General features: G+C 44.4%; 1 protein-coding gene across 3 annotated transcripts in view; it reads right to left on the bottom strand.

Moving 5' to 3' along the window:
• Nucleotides 1–3,014: 3,014 nt before the first annotated feature.
• PHACTR3 (phosphatase and actin regulator 3) overlaps nucleotides 3,015–15,552 on the bottom strand; it is a 218,286-nt gene continuing 205,748 nt past the window's right edge. For all 3 annotated transcript variants that reach the window (XM_045162670.1, XM_045162669.1, XM_045162671.1), the window contains 5 exons: nucleotides 12,865–12,920; nucleotides 8,558–8,619; nucleotides 7,406–7,546; nucleotides 5,842–5,918; nucleotides 3,015–3,715 (listed from right to left, as the gene is read on the bottom strand). In XM_045162670.1, the coding sequence (XP_045018605.1) occupies nucleotides 3,700–3,715; nucleotides 5,842–5,918; nucleotides 7,406–7,546; nucleotides 8,558–8,619; nucleotides 12,865–12,920 (352 nt within the window). In that variant the 3' untranslated portion in view covers nucleotides 3,015–3,699. The remainder of the gene's footprint in view (nucleotides 3,716–5,841; nucleotides 5,919–7,405; nucleotides 7,547–8,557; nucleotides 8,620–12,864; nucleotides 12,921–15,552) is intronic.

Genomic DNA, 15,552 nt, shown 5'->3' with positions numbered 1-15,552 from the left:
CTAAGCTCTATAGACATTATTGCAGAGACTTAAAAGCCACATGTTCCTGACACCATAGATGCCCAGCACATGTGTGGGCAGTAGACTGTGTGGTTTTTATCTAGCATTTAATTCCTTCTTAAAACCAGTCTAGGGTGATGAATTCTGCTTTCTATGGCCTCAAGGCCTAGGGTGAAGCTCTCTACAGATGCTAGAGGTAGTTTTCTTTAGCCATCCCATTACCACCACATAATATGTCTAGTTATGTCTAGGTTCATTAATATTGATTAAAATGTCAGTAAGCATGGGAGAATCATAAGTGCCATGAATAAACACTTAAAATAGAATTCTAAGCACTGTTGGGACTTCCCTGGAGGTCCATTGGTTATGGCTCCAAGCTTTCACCGCTGAGGGCCCGGGCTTCAGTCCCAGGTCAGGGGACTAATATCCACAGGTTGTGAGGAGGCCATTAAAAAAAAAAAAAAAATAGAAACGATCCTTAGCATTGTAAAAATTGGAGCAAGCTCTTAGATCCTTCCTGTCGGACCTGAAGTAAATTTGACTTTCTGTATTTTGAGTTGTTTATGAGCATCTTCTGAGATGTTTGTTTCACATGAAGAACTCTGAAAAAATATTCTGGAAAAAAAAAAAACCTGGGTAAATAGGTATTGGAATAATGTTGAACTAGTAATTTTAGCAGTATAATTAGAATTTTGCATTTCTGAACTTGACTTTGCTATTGAAGAACTGTGGATATATAGCTAAAATCTGACTTTCAAACTTCGACTGTACAATAGGATACCTTTTAGACTTGTAATTACCTTGTGTTTCCACAAGGTGGACCCTCTATGTTAGCTGTTTTTTTTAATCCATTCAGTTGTCCACAGCCCCTTTAAAATTTTTTAAATGTACTTTTTACAAAGTCATAGGATGTACTATTCTTCCTATCATATTGGCTTAAAACTTGATGCTTCTGGCTGTGATTCAGTTTCTTGTCACAAAATTACCAATTAAGTTTTTAAAAATTTTAAAACTCCTTAAAAATAATTTCCTTAATGACTTAATATTGTTACTTTAATAGTCATTTTATTCTGTTAAAATTATTTGTCAAGTTAATGCACAAGAACCTTATTAATGACTACTAATAGTAGTCTGATAATTCAGATACTGTATCTAATTGTTATTGAATAAGAAAGAATTATTTTTTCTAAGTCTTCAGCTCCTAAGTATATAAACTTTCTCTTCAAATTTACACAATATATTTAAATTTATATCCATATGCATGTATATCACCAGTATCATGTGATTAATGAATTGATTTTTATTTCTGTTCCTCCAGCTAACTAGGATGAGAGACTGGAGATGCCACATCATATACTTACTTAGTGCAGGATTACACACACTTAGGTGCCGAGTAAACATGCATACTTGATTCACAGTTTTAGGTTATCTCAACCTCTAAAATACCTAAGAACATGAAATATGGAAATATAATTTAGGGTAATAGTTTATGATTAATACAAATACAGTAGTAGAAGTTAGATACCTTTGCAAATATTTTGATTACAATGAAAATGTCTTCCAGTTTTATATTTTAGAACCCTTGAGTCTAGAACCAAACCAAACTCTGCTTTGGATATCTTGTACTTTATCATAAATCTTTATTTATCTATTAGTTGTGCATCTTTAGTTGGGCAAAAACCCTGAATTTGTGCCCCATCTATCAGATTGTCTTTAACTAAAGCTACAGTTTAGATATATTCTCAGCAGTGATCCTTTTTGCTTTGGGGGCCAGGATATTTCTATGTGATGAAGATTGAAATCTTATTTTTATATAGGTTGGCTCCAATTAATATTTTTAATTGAATAAAATATAAAATAGGAAGCTGCTACTATGTAGCTTAAAATAGAAATTATTTAGAGGGTTGACTGACCACAAATAACAGCTTACATATAAAATATACATACATAAATATAAAATATATATATATATACACACACACATAAATGCTTATAAAATTAAGAGATTGGCTTCAAGTTAGAAAAGATTTAGATATCATTCCATAGACACAGAAATTGAGGCTTTTAGCAAAGTCAAGTGATTCACAGAAGGTTACACAGCATGAAGAGGCAGAGCTAGAATTTTTCTACCATACACTGATTTCTTATAAAAAGACTACAGTTCGACAAACTAACAGTATGTTTGCTTACATCTAGGATTGATCACAAATCCCTTAAGACAGAGTGCTGCCACAAGGGCTGAGCAGTGGGCTCCTGACCCACTGCAGCCACAGAGCAGCACAAGAAAGGTCATGGGAAGTAGTGAGGTAGCTTGTGCGGTGAGAAGTCACAGAGGACATTCAGCTGCTCCACGGCTACCTGACAACCACACCCACATGATGGACTGGGCACTTTGCTGGTACTTCACACACACACTTCCCCTCCTTTTTCTCATTTAGAGATTCCAATTGTGGTATGTGTGTGTGAGAGAGCGAGACTGGGGTGGGGTGGGGTTGGGTGGGGAGCAGGTGGGAGAGCTTCCGGCAGAGGAAATAAACACCTTGCTGAGTGTTGCAGAGCCGGGATCTGGGCACAGGTTCTGCAAGATCCCAATGGTGTGATGGAAGCACTGTGCTCCTGGACTCAGTGGACCAGGAGGGCAGGCTCATTTTTGCAACGATACTTACTCAAAAGCTAAGTAAAAATATATTCCAGGGAACATTTATTCTTATTTAACTTACTTTCCCCTCTTTGTGCCAAGGGGTTACCTTTTACGTTTGTGCTGGGATAAATATCCTCTTAGAGCTCCACTCAATCTAAACCTTTGTCTCTTACAACGGAGTCTTTAATAATGTTTGCAAATACGAAATTAAAAATATTCTTAGAGGTCGTCATTTTCCTTTTAGTAGTTTTTCAACAAGTTACTTATTTCTAGGTTTATTACTCCAATGATTTATAAACTTAACTTGAAAAAGATAATTTGATTTCCTAAGGCACAAACCACAAATACTAAAAGAATTTACAAAACACACAAAAAGTTTGAATTCTCCTGTATTTGGCTTTTGATGGCTCAAAAATAATAAGATTTGACTTGTTGCACAGATCCTTTTTCTAAAAAAATCTCTTACCCCCACCCCAAGAAACTGTAACACCCAGGTTAATTTCCTGCAATAAGTGGTCATTTAATTAAAGAACAAAATTAACAGGAATCAAAATGTTGCAGCTGTATTTTTTGTTAGACATTATATAAAAAAAGAAAAAGTATAATACAGTAAATCATTTTGTATAACAGGAACTTAAAGAGTTCTCTAATTGTGATGAGAATAAAAAGGTCTTTTCCACATGGTACTGAAGACACTGCGTACACGTCCCTTGGTCACAGCCTCAGTGTGGTAACCCTGCACACGCACGTCACCATCCTCGGTCACACCGCAGAACTGCAAAACAAGGCGGGAAGGCAAACAACAGTCTTCTTCAGGTCGAGTCCCTGGGGTCTCTTCTGACCCCAACAGTTGACACTCCTCAGGCCCCAGAGAGTGAAGGGTGTCCTCTGGTCATTCTCTCACAGGTGAGCGTGGCCAGGATTTCACCTGTGTGTGTGGTCCTGCTTCTCTGGCAAACACAGCCAGGTAGTCATGAGCTGAACTTCAGGAAAGCTCCCTGATGAATGTTCAGTGTTGGTATCAAAAATTAAGCACAATTCTTCTCAGAAGAAAATCTCTATGGCCTGTGGAATCTAGAAGTTGTAAAAAGACAAGGTTATACATATCTAAGTTTAAATTGCCAAAAACTTTCCACAAATTACTCTGTTGCTATTAAAATCTTTGTGGAAGTCCAACATGTAAAACATGAGGCTGGACCTGCCTGGGTTATAGTGGTGTACAGCCTCGGAGGGCACCCACCGCTCAGGCCCCATCATAACACAAAAGGAATCAGATGGTGAATTCTTAAGCCTATCTAAAACTTAGCTTGAAAACTGCTAGGTAGGCCCTTGAAGTTCACAAAAACAGCAGGGCTTTGCTGAACCAGCAGAGGTAATGAACTGATTAACAAATGATTGGATATTATAGTAGAGTTATAATTTTGTTCTTGTAGAGTTGAAAATGTGTTTGTGGTACTGTTTAATGCAATTAAAATTTCATATGACTAAAATCATTGCTCTGACTTTTAAAAGCTGACATTAAATGCTAAAATGTGGTATAAAAATCTTAACATTTCCTGATGTGTAAGTTTTGGGCTCACTCTTAAAATTCTGTCATCTAAAAAAGCTATCAAGGACTTATGAGAGAAAGTACATATCTTTAGTAAATATCTTTTAATAATGTATAAAGAGAAATGTATTAAATATTTTCACATTACCATAGATAGAATATGCAGTAATTACATCTTTTTTCTGTAACACAGGGTTGAACATTAAAAATAACCCTGAATATTTTACAGAGAGTATTTATTTCCTAAACACTTTTTAGTGTTCTGAACACTCAAAAGTAAGATGATTTATTCCTGCCCCAAAGTGTGCCAGTCATGGGAGAAAACCTTAAACATCTTTAAACAAACTACTTGCTTCATTTTTCCTGCTCTTCCAACCTCTTCTTCCTCCCTTGATATATTCAAAGTCATCTATCTCATAGGACAGAATTCTGTTTGCCTGCTTTCTATTCCATAGCCACATTACACTTTACAGAGTAAATCTTATAAATAACAACCACAGTGGCCATTTTGTGCCAAACAGAAAAGAAAAGGAGTCCACTGTTTTGATTTAAGGCAGTATCTCCATTCAGGATTTCCTTTCTCTCTGTGTCTGGGGCCTGAGCATCTCTAGACCAAGGGAGAGATGACAAACAGCTGGTGCAGGTGAAGGCTTGTGGCATCAGGCAGTCCTTTGAGGATAAACGTGTGTGAGAACCTCATCATGGCTCTTCATGGACAGGAAGGGGAAGTGCTGGGGGAATATGCCACCTGTGAGCACACTGGCATCAGCAGGCCAACCCGTGCCACCCCTGTTTATGGGTGTGTTCCCCTTGTATGAAAAGTCTTGATTATGGAAGAATCAGCCATATCCCCATTGGGAGATAAGCTCCTTGGAGACAGGACCTTCCTTTACTTACAGCTGACTTGCAGCATAAGAATGGCACACAGTGATACGTATTTGCTGAAGGAACAAAGGCAGTTTGGAAGAGCTTCGGGGGAGCATGAGCTCGTGTTAAAGATGTGAGTATAAACTTAAATTAGGTGGGAGACAAGTGAGATTGGTAATTTCACAGCACTCCTCTATGTATAAACAAATTGGGGGAGGGGTGGGGGCGGGCAGTCTCTCATATTCTGTCTCTAAATATGAGAGAAGGGGAATACAGGCAAATTACCTTCAGTGCTTTGAGACTAATGTCTTTAAATACACATTAACTACTTAAATAATGTGTAATACTGTTCTACATCCCACCCTTCACCAAAAGTGTTAGTCCCACAGTCATGTCCAATTCTTTGTGACCCCAAGGACTGTAGCCCAGAAGGCTCCTCTGCCCATGGAATTCTCCAGAAAAGAATACTGGAGTGGGTAACCAGCCATTCTCTTCTCCAGGGGCTCTTCCCAGCCAACCCAGGGACTTGAGTCTAGGTCTCCAGCACTGCAGATGGATTCTTTGATCATCGGTGCCACCAGGAAAGCCTGCCAAGCCCTATGTGGAAGCACAGGAACCAGTAGCACTTTCAATTGAGTCGCATTCTGTCTGTTCAAGACAATTCTCTGCAGACATACTGAATTGCTTTTTACCCGAACACAGTGATTTGTGACATTTTTATTTTCTCTTAAAAAAAAATACCATATTGCAAGTATCATGAAATTCATACAAATAGAAATCCGACCTTGTCAGATGCTTGCTTGATGCATGTACCTCCATTTCATTACTTTTGTATTCATTCAGTTCTTTACGAATTGCTGCCTGGAATTTAAAAACAGCACATTATTTTTCAGGACATTAGAAAGCTAGCATGGGAAATGAGTATCATGGTTGTGGATTGACAGCCATTCCTAATACTTGCTGACTTGGTTATTTTGTGATAGAGTAAAAAAAATTTTGTGCTTAGCATTTAGGCCTTTACTTATTTTTATAGCCCTACCAACCTAGTGCAGAGCTGGTGTTCTGGAAGTATTTAGTGAATTTGTTTACTGTGCTCGAGTGGGAATATATCACCCCCCTGCCTTGACCCCGCCCCACCCCCAACCCCATCCCATGTCACCAGGATACATAACAGATAGATCAAGCACATGCTCAGGGCACTTATAAAGTAAGGACCTTAGGATAATGAGTGAGGTTCAGCTTTTGGTGAACTTACTTGGAATTTTGCAGCTAGATAATCTAGAAGTTATTCTAACTTCAGGATACATTTACATTTTGTGTCATTTGAAACATAATCTTGTTGTTACATGTGGGTGAGATGTGCATCTCAGTCTTTTCAGGGCTTCTCATCTGGCCCTCCTCCAGCTTCCCAACGCCCACTTTCATCGTGTGTGTCTCTCAGATAAACTCTTAGGCCAGGGTAGACAAACAGCAGACACAGCTTCTGGGGCAAGGAAAGGCTGCCAAAGATACCCGAATTCTCCCTTCACGGCCAGGCTCCTCTGAGCACATCCACCCTGGGCAACCAACTATAGCCTGTCTGCATTGTTCCAAGAGGATGCACTGCTTATGTGTGTTCATGTATAACCTCACAGACTCACACTCAGCTTATGAAGACAAGGAACCATTAGCAATTTCAGCACACTCATTGGCTGAATGTATTATGTTCCTCTCCTTTAGGGAGGCTTTAAAAGTTCTGGAAGTCACTCAAAGTGGGGTGGGGGGGTAGGAGAGACTGTAGACAGAGGCCCCCAGGTCTAACTAAGCCCTGCCAGTCTTTCCCAGTCACCTGTTTGATGGCACCTCTACAGGGATAATAGCAACACCTCTCTCTCAGGAATATTTTGGAGGATTAAGTACCTGGCAGGCTGGGTTCAGTCCAGGCAGCCTGAGGGCTCTTGGTGTGGTTTAGTCACTAAGTCATGTCCGACTTTCAACTCCGTGGACTGTAGCCTGCTGGGATCCTCCGTCATGGAATTCTCCAGGCAAGAATACTGGACTAGGTTGCTATTTCTTCAGGGGATCTTCCCCACCCATGGATTAAACCCGGGTCTCCTGCATTGCAGGCAGAGTCTTTACTGACTGAGCTATGAGGGAAGCCCATTTGGTAACAACCAAAAATGTCCCAGTCATTTCCAAATGTCCCTAAGGGCAAAACCATCCCCTAGTTGAAAACACGACCCTAAGCCCAGGTTCTATTTGTGATGCCACATCCGGTCAAGCACGGCCTTATTTCCACAGCTGATGGTGCCCACTGTCTTCTGACACATACACACCCGTGAGCCAACGTGCACACGTCTGCTCAGTACCTTATCTGCTGCCGACAGTCTTGTCCAGGGTTTGTCTGCCCGTCTGTCATAGTCCTGTGCTTTCGCCACCTCCACATAATCACTGAATCGTATCAGAATTTTTCTGTCTCTCAGTTCATCAACCGTGGGTCTCTGATTAAGCTAAAATAAAAGATCACCATAGTTAGGTCTCACATGCCAAACTAGCTTTCTTAGTTTGTTTAAGTACCCTGAGCAAACCAGGACCTGTCTGTAAATAAATGTAAGCTCTGAAGCTGAAATAAAACCCTAATGCAAAAAAAAAAATCTCTAACGTGAAGGGCTTAAATTATACACTCTTAAATGACAATCCCTTCCCTTTAACACATCTTGTCATGAGCACTCACACGCCCAGGAAGCTAGCAGTGCCCTGACCACAGCACAGCTCAAGGAAAGCTGGGTGAGTTATCTAAGGAAAAATTTTACAGCACCAGCTGTTGCTTTTCAACTATCATTAGGTAAGATTTTCCCAAAAAAGCTACTGATAAAGTTGAAATACTAAATACTAGCACTCATAAGCTCTGAAAGGATATTCTACTAACTTCAAGTAGGACAAGAATTTATTATATTATTATTATTACAGAATACAGTAGAGAAAGGGAACACCAGAAGACTTGAATTTAGAGATGGTTTTAGAAGGAGACCAAACTTGACAGACTTGCTACCTATATCGGCCATAATACATTTTGACTTAACTATTTGAGTCTCAGACACAAACCCTTGAAGCTAATCAAGTTTTCTGTAGTCAGGATCTAGACAAATGGAAGGAACCAAAAAGTGTGAAAGGTAAACTGACACACTGACATCCAGGCATGCTTTGCTTGAGCACTGTGTAAAGAGCTCAAATAAATGAAGAGCATGCCAGTCAGCATCTGACTTCCTGGAAACAAATGGCAATGTCATCGAGCCCACACGGCCGCAGTCGTGTACTCCATGGCTGGGTGAGCACATAGTCCACAGGGACATCAGTCACCCCCAGGTCGACGCAAAAGGCACTGTTTTTTGACTGTCCAGTGAGTGAATTCACTGTTGCCCATAAAGTCACAGGTCAGCATCACAGAGGGATGGCCTGCATCACCTATCTCAGTCTTTCCTACCTCAATATTCAGGCAAGAGATGCTTAAATGATCATACCTTTCTTGTCAACCTTTGCTTGATTTCTCTTCTTTCTTCTTGCTCTGTCTGATCATTCCTTTCTGTGAAAGATGAAAACAAAAGAAGGGAAAAACAAAGAAGCAGGTTGAGACGTTCTCCTCTTTAGCAAGGACATGTGCTCAGATCTGGACATTTCTGGGGGCTACAGGTGTAACAGGAAGGACGCCTGACAAGTGACACTTTTTTCCGTATCATTGCACTTTGCCAGTCACTGCTCAGGAAACTATGGTCTCACTGTTCCACAGAAACACTTGTAGAGGAAAGTTTGGCCGTCATCACAGCCTGGTTCTCCTGGGCCCTTTTCTGTGTTAGAAATAACCACACAGATTGATGCTGGGCATTGATTTGTAGGAGAAACAGGAAGCAATTCTCTCCTAATCAAATGTCATCTCTGTGTATATTTACAACTAGGAACATAGATGGCAAACAAAAATGTTTTAGTAGGATAAGTTATATATATATATATATAATATATTCAAGTATATATGAATGAATATTGTTAGAACTGTCACTACTTTTCCATGTAAAAGGGATTCATACTTTTAGCCAACCAACATAAGATAAGGAACATTCACCTCAGATTCTGGGCAACATATGCCTGCCTGGAATTCATATTTTCTGGATACATTTCAAGTCCAAACATACCCAGGAACCCAGCTGATTCTCCACTGCAGAAGTGCGACACATGACCTGCCTTTTAAAGGAACCAAGTCTCTCACCAAAATTGGTTTTGCCTAGCGAGTGTCACTATTAACATGCAAGCCGTGCTTACACCTACACTTGGAAGCTAAAAATGGAGCAGAATGCTGAGACTTAGTGTAAAACGTAAGCTCCGCCCTGGGATGAGAGATAATGGATGTCCTATTTCTGGCTCTCTCTGTTGCTAAATAAAGCCTCAGGTCCCTGGAGGGGGCCCAGAATTCCATTCCTGGGAAAGGGACCTCATCTGTCAGCACTCCTAGAAACGCCGCCAGGTTTGAGGAAGGGAAATTCTGCAACTCGCCGTTAACATAAGCTCACGTTACCTGCCTTTGAAACATTTTAAACATCTGTGCATTTAGGAAGTTTGGTGTATGGGCATTTAACATACTAGTCATTGTACTTTTCAGTAATTTTCTTTAAAAAGGAAGATTCGTCTTTCATTCAGATGTTTCAGAAAAAGAAACCAATCCCTGTTATGTTCCTGGTTCTTAATCTAAGTGAAAAACCAGAAGAAACCATAATTATAAGCTCTCATCTGAGAGTTGATAATACAATTAGAAAAAAATGTGAAAATACCACACAGAAGGCCAACCATAAGAGATTTAAATGATGATACGAAACTAATTCTTTAGATTTTTAAAAAAAATTTTGGCCATGCCACGTGGCACTCAGGATCTTAGTTCCTGACCAGTAATCAAACCTGTGCCCCCTGCAGTGGAAGCACAGAGTCTTAATCACTGGACAACCAGGGAAGTCCCATAATTCTTCATATTTCTTAAAAACAGGCCATGAACAAATCCTAAGTACACCCTCCATATAAAAACACTGAAACAAGAGCAGATCTTTCTGTTTTTTAAATTGTGGACAACACTGGCATCATTACAAGGTCATCAGAGCACAGCAGGGGTCTTGGAGGTGCCCGGGAGTGTCCCCCTGCAGGCCAGGTGCTCGGTGGGGCGCCAATTCCAAGGTCCTTCCTGAGAGCCTAAGCCACAGACTCTGAGCTCCCCTGAGCAATGGGTTTGTAGATCTCTTATTCTCAGACTCAGAAAGCCCTGTGCTTTATACAACAAGGGAGCCATAATCAGAGCCTCCATACCCAGATTTTCTGGAAATGGTGCCAGTAGCTTGGACAGTCACACAAGTGCCTTCTGTAAATAATCCGAGATGCACTATTGCTCCTAAGGCAGTGGCCAGAACATGGATGATGGAGCCAGGCCACCTGCACATGAGCTTCAGCTCCTTCCCTCTGCCAACACTCATGTTAAAAAGTCCTATTACCTCCCGAAGTTTGAGCTTCCTCACTAGGAAGATGGGAACAGCCGTGCAAACCTCACGACTGTCTGGTAACAATTCAGCAAGGGAACAGAGGCAAGCACTGAGTACAATGCCTGGCACAGAGTGGGCCCACCTCTGAATGACCACTTCTAATACAACCATATAAAAGATGGCCACTGTGTCTTGACACTCTCATATCCACAAATGCACAGGCCCAGTTCTAAGTGTTCTTCCAACATGATCTCAGTTAGCCATGAGTTCCCTACTTGAAGGGGAGCAGATACAATGTGCTGATATTCTAAGCCATTGACTCAAAGCAGAAAATGCACTAAGAGTGCAAGCCAGTGTCAAGGGCTGTGGGGATGACGCTCTAGGCTGAACTATATATAGTCAGTCGATCCTCATCTCCACAGAACCAAACCAAACCAAACACCCACCTCAAACTAGCAGTGACACTCTCAAGGATGCTGCCCAGGGCACTCGGGAAGCTTCCAACTAGGGACGGACCTGACTGGCTGAGTGGCAAGGAAGGGACTGTCAGGGCCACAGCAGGGAGCCTGTTTTCCTGCCCTGGAGGTGAGTGCCATCAGTCCGGGATCCACCTGCCATCTCTGCTCACCAGGCACAGTTCTGATATTCAGGCTTTCATGTCCAACTGTCTATGTGCAGACTAACACAATTTGAAGCACTTGCTGGTGGGAGGACCTGGCCATCCACTAGAGTGGAGAGGAAGTGACCACTGACAGGAGAAATGGTTCCTGAGAGAAAAGCCTCTGCCCACTCTGGGCAGCAAACCAGGCTGAGGGCAGCACTACTTGGGCCTTGAACTTGCCCTATTTGAGTTTTAGATTACTACCTGATGGGGCATCTGTGACTGATGAGCTTTATAAGTTAGTGACTTAATTTTTTAAAATTCAAATATTCGGTAACAGCTTCACATTTGTATGTGCCCACCTGATTAAGTATGCTATCCATGAAAAGATGTTCTTGAAATTCTCAGATACGGCTTAGTTGATGTAATACAGAATAGTAGTCACCATATCAAGTTTAAAAAGAAAACTACTTTTTTTTTTTTTTCTGCACTGCTCAGCATGCAGAATTTTAGTTCCCTGACCACTCCAGTATTCTTGCCTGGAGAATCCCAGGGACGGAGGAGCCTGGTGGGCTGCCGTCTATGGGGTCGCAGAGAGTCGGACACGACTGAAGCGACTTAGCAGCAGCAGCAGCAGACCAGGGATTGAACCTGTGCCCCCAGCAGGGGAAGCTCGGAGTCCTAACCACTGGACCACAAGGGAAGTCCCTAAAACAAAGAATTAATAATCTTAGGGTTTAAATATTTCCAACAGTCCTTAAAGGGGGGAGTCTTCCAGGCAAATAATAAAGGTGCTGAAGTCAAGAAAGAGGAAGCAGTCAGTCAGGACTCAGCACCCAGACCAGAGTTTCTGTCTTCTACTTTTAGACAGAAGGTCAGCCACGGGACTGTCTTAACTTTGTAAAAAGACGTTCATGGAATGAAAAACCAAATTCAGAGAATGTCTGTAGTGCTCACTCTTAAAGAGAGGAAAATATTTTAAAAATCCAGGCCCTTAAAAAACATGCTATAGAAAATACCTCGCAAACGAAGTCTGTTGACCAGATATGTAAGAAGTATCTGGGAAACACCTTTGAGAGGGGTCTACCACCCAAATCCTCAATGCCTTTAATGAGATGGAACAGTGTTCTCTACACCAGGGAGGCTCTTCCTGGATGCTGGTGCTCAGCACATGTTGCAACCCAGCCCTCCCTGGGAAAACCCAGGGGATGGGAAGGAGGGGAGGATCTAAAATTGTAGAATTCTAAGCCACGAGCAACTTCTTAGGCTTCTCTGTTCCTTTGAGCTGCTGCTTTACTCCCCAGGGAGGGAACTACAGAGGGCTGAGCTCTTCCCTGGTAGGTTTTATATTCTGTCCACACCTGCCTGTGATGTCCGTGACCGTGAGGGAGCCCTAGTCCCAAATTGCCAGGGACACCTGCTTGAAACCCAGCCTGCCAAAAGACATCACTTCCCTTCCAACTACAGAGCTGACTCATGATATAACCCCGAAGTAGGGACATTTTTAATGATGCCAGGAGAGCTTTTTCCTTTTTAATTTTCAATGGGATGTTGCTGGGTGTTTCAACTTTCCCAGGGGCTTGCTTTCAGAGTTCCCCAGCAGCTCAGGGCGAAGGGAACACAGGAGGGCTCAGCCAGCCTGCAGAGCCAGGTTCCCGCAGCAGCCTCCGTGGAGCACACGAGAGGGGAACCCCAGGGGGCCGCCACTACTCACGTTTCAAGATATTTCTTCTCTCCAGTTCCTCCACCGCGGGTCTTTGGCTCAGTCGTCTGCGGAAAAACACCAGAATTACATTTTGCACCATGGTGGCTGCCAGCGAATTGCATCCAGGGTCTGTGAGGGTCCGAGGTGGCTGGTGCACCCCCTGAAGATCGCCTCTCAAAAAACGGGAGCGAGGGAGGTGGAGGGGTGGGGGGCCCTCCGTCGGAGGCAGCCTCTTGCTGGCAAATCGAGTCCGACCCCCGCGCGGGAGGGACGTGGCCCTCTGTCACCGGGCGGCTGGGGCAGCCCGCGCTCCCGCTCCCACTCCGGACAAGCAGCTCATCATGTCCAGATCTGCTGCCAGCCCGGCAGGCTGGATGGCTCCCCAGGCGCGGGTCCGAGATCGAGCCGGGAGATGGTCCCCTGTCTGGGGTCGCAGGGAGGGGCGGGCAGCCGCGTCTCCAGCTTCTGTGTCCCAAGCTCCCAGCGACCCGGACACTGGCACTCGCCCCAGTCCTGCTCCAGCCGCGGTCGGCCTCACCCGACCCTGCCTGCGGGGAGGCGATGGGGGAAGCTCCGACCTCTCGCGGGCGCGGAGCCCAGGCGCGTAGGGAAGAAGCGCATCCAATCCTAGCTGGGAATCTCCTGGGCTGAGCGCGCGCGCCGGCCACGCCCACGGCCGCCCGCCCGCCGCCTGCTCTGCCCGTCCGCTTGGTGAGATAGGAGGACAAATTATCATTTCCTTTTAAATGGCTTCTCATCGAGGGAGTTGGAGAACGTAGCCAAAAAGAAGAAATGCATACATAAATAAAAGGCTTGTCAGGAGAGGGAGGCATAATTAGTCAACATTAATGCCAAGCTCCAATTATTTCTGTAACTCCAATAATGTTATCCCTAGGGCAGAGCCAAAAACGTCCCCACTTCCGGATCCTTCTGCCACTGCAGGGAGGTGACAGGCGGAGCCTCTGAATGCCCACAATGTGGGGCCATAATCCTATTTATAACCCCTGTCCCAGCACAAAGCCCAGGGCCCCCGAGGGCTCAGCTGCTCCTCCCTCCACACTCTAGACGACACTGTGCTGTCTCGGACTCCTAGGCGGGTTTTGTGTGTCTGCTGGCTGGTGGGTGGTTGCTTAAAATCTTGTCTGCATGTCTGCTGAGACTTCAGCGTGCCCTCAGACAACTCCTGGCTGGCACCCAGGGGCCAGGGCCTCCCTCTCCCTGGCAAGCAGCAGGCACAAAACCAAGCTGTTTGGGTGGGGCTCCCTCAGCCTGGTCAAAACCCCCCAGATGCTATTTATTCATTCACTAAGTGACTGGGGCAGGGCGGGGGTACCTGCTCTGCACCAGGCACTGTCCCAAGCCCCAGGACACAGTGGTCCTGCCCTTGGAAAACTCAAGTCTAAAGAGGAAGGCAGACAAACAGCAAGTGAGCAATCATCCCAGCGAGTGGGCAATGCCATGGAGAAGAGAAAACAGGGGTCGGGACGTGATGGAGGAGGGAGGGGCCAGGGGCAGGGGAGATCCATTTCCTAAGAGACAGCAGAAAACAAGGAACCAGCCTTGAGAAGCTCACATTTCTAGACAGTGTCTCCTAACTGTTCAGGTGCTAGACTTGGAGACAGCCGTGGGGGCAGTGATCAAGGAGGACTTCCTGGAAGAGGAAACTTTTGGCAGTGTTGTGGAGAATCCACAAAAGGTGCAGAGCCTGTTGCTCAGGGGTTGCCAGCTGACCAGCTATGATGCCTGCAGGGACAGCTGAGGATGGAAACCACGCATCTCCTCAAGCCTGAAAAGTACCCCAAAACTCTACTCACTTTGCCCCCATGGAGGGCTTTTTCTTGCTGGAGCCCTGTGTTCTCTTCTAAAATGAGGACTAATCATAGATCTTCACAAAGGTGAGAGAACTGAATGAGGAAATGCACAAATACATCTGTTATACCAAGCTTGCTTGGGACAGAGATTTCTCAAGAAATGTCTGGAGAGAACCCAACCTGTGCATTATCAGCTGATCATGGACTGAGGTCCCAGAGAGGCATTTCATCCAACTTGCATGTCTCAGAAAAGTGTGGATATCTCACCACCAAAATCTCCACCGTTAGCTCTAGGGGTGAAGGCAGGCCTGCCAGGGTGAGGGCCACAGCAGGCCCTCAAAGCACCTCCGAATGGCCCAGAAGGGGCAGTCCACCAGCTGTGAACAACATGCAGCCTGCTGGATTGTCAGCAACCTGCCCTCTACCCAGAGGGACCCCAGGAGCCCACAGCTGGACTGCCAGCCAGAGCCGCTCCTTGGGGGACCCCAATCACAGGGAAGCAAGTACTGCAGGTCGGGAGTCCCCATTTGGACTCACACCTAACTGTACCTGACTCATGAGACTGAGAACTAACTTGGGTTCACCAGGCCTCTTGTGTCAGAGGTTTAGTGAGCACAAAGGACATGCCCAGTCCTGGGATATCGTGGGAAGAAGTTAGACCCAGCCCTGCCCTCAGGGAGCACAGGCTCTAGAGGGGTCAGACATTCAGTCTGTTATCACACAAGTCAGTCAATCAGTTCAGTTGCTCAGTCCTGTCTGACTCTGCAACCCCATGGACTGCAGCACACCAGGCTTCCCTGTCCATCACAAACTCTCAGAGCTTGCTCAAACTCGGGTCCATTGAGTTGGTGATGCCATCCAACCATCTCATCCTCTGCTGTCCCTT

The sequence above is a fragment of the Bubalus bubalis genome, chromosome 14, assembly GCF_019923935.1.
Source record: "Bubalus bubalis isolate 160015118507 breed Murrah chromosome 14, NDDB_SH_1, whole genome shotgun sequence".
In the NCBI taxonomy this organism is placed as follows: Eukaryota; Metazoa; Chordata; class Mammalia; order Artiodactyla; family Bovidae; genus Bubalus; species Bubalus bubalis.
Note: the sequence above shows the minus strand (reverse complement) of the source record. Positions and strands in the feature narration are given on the sequence as shown.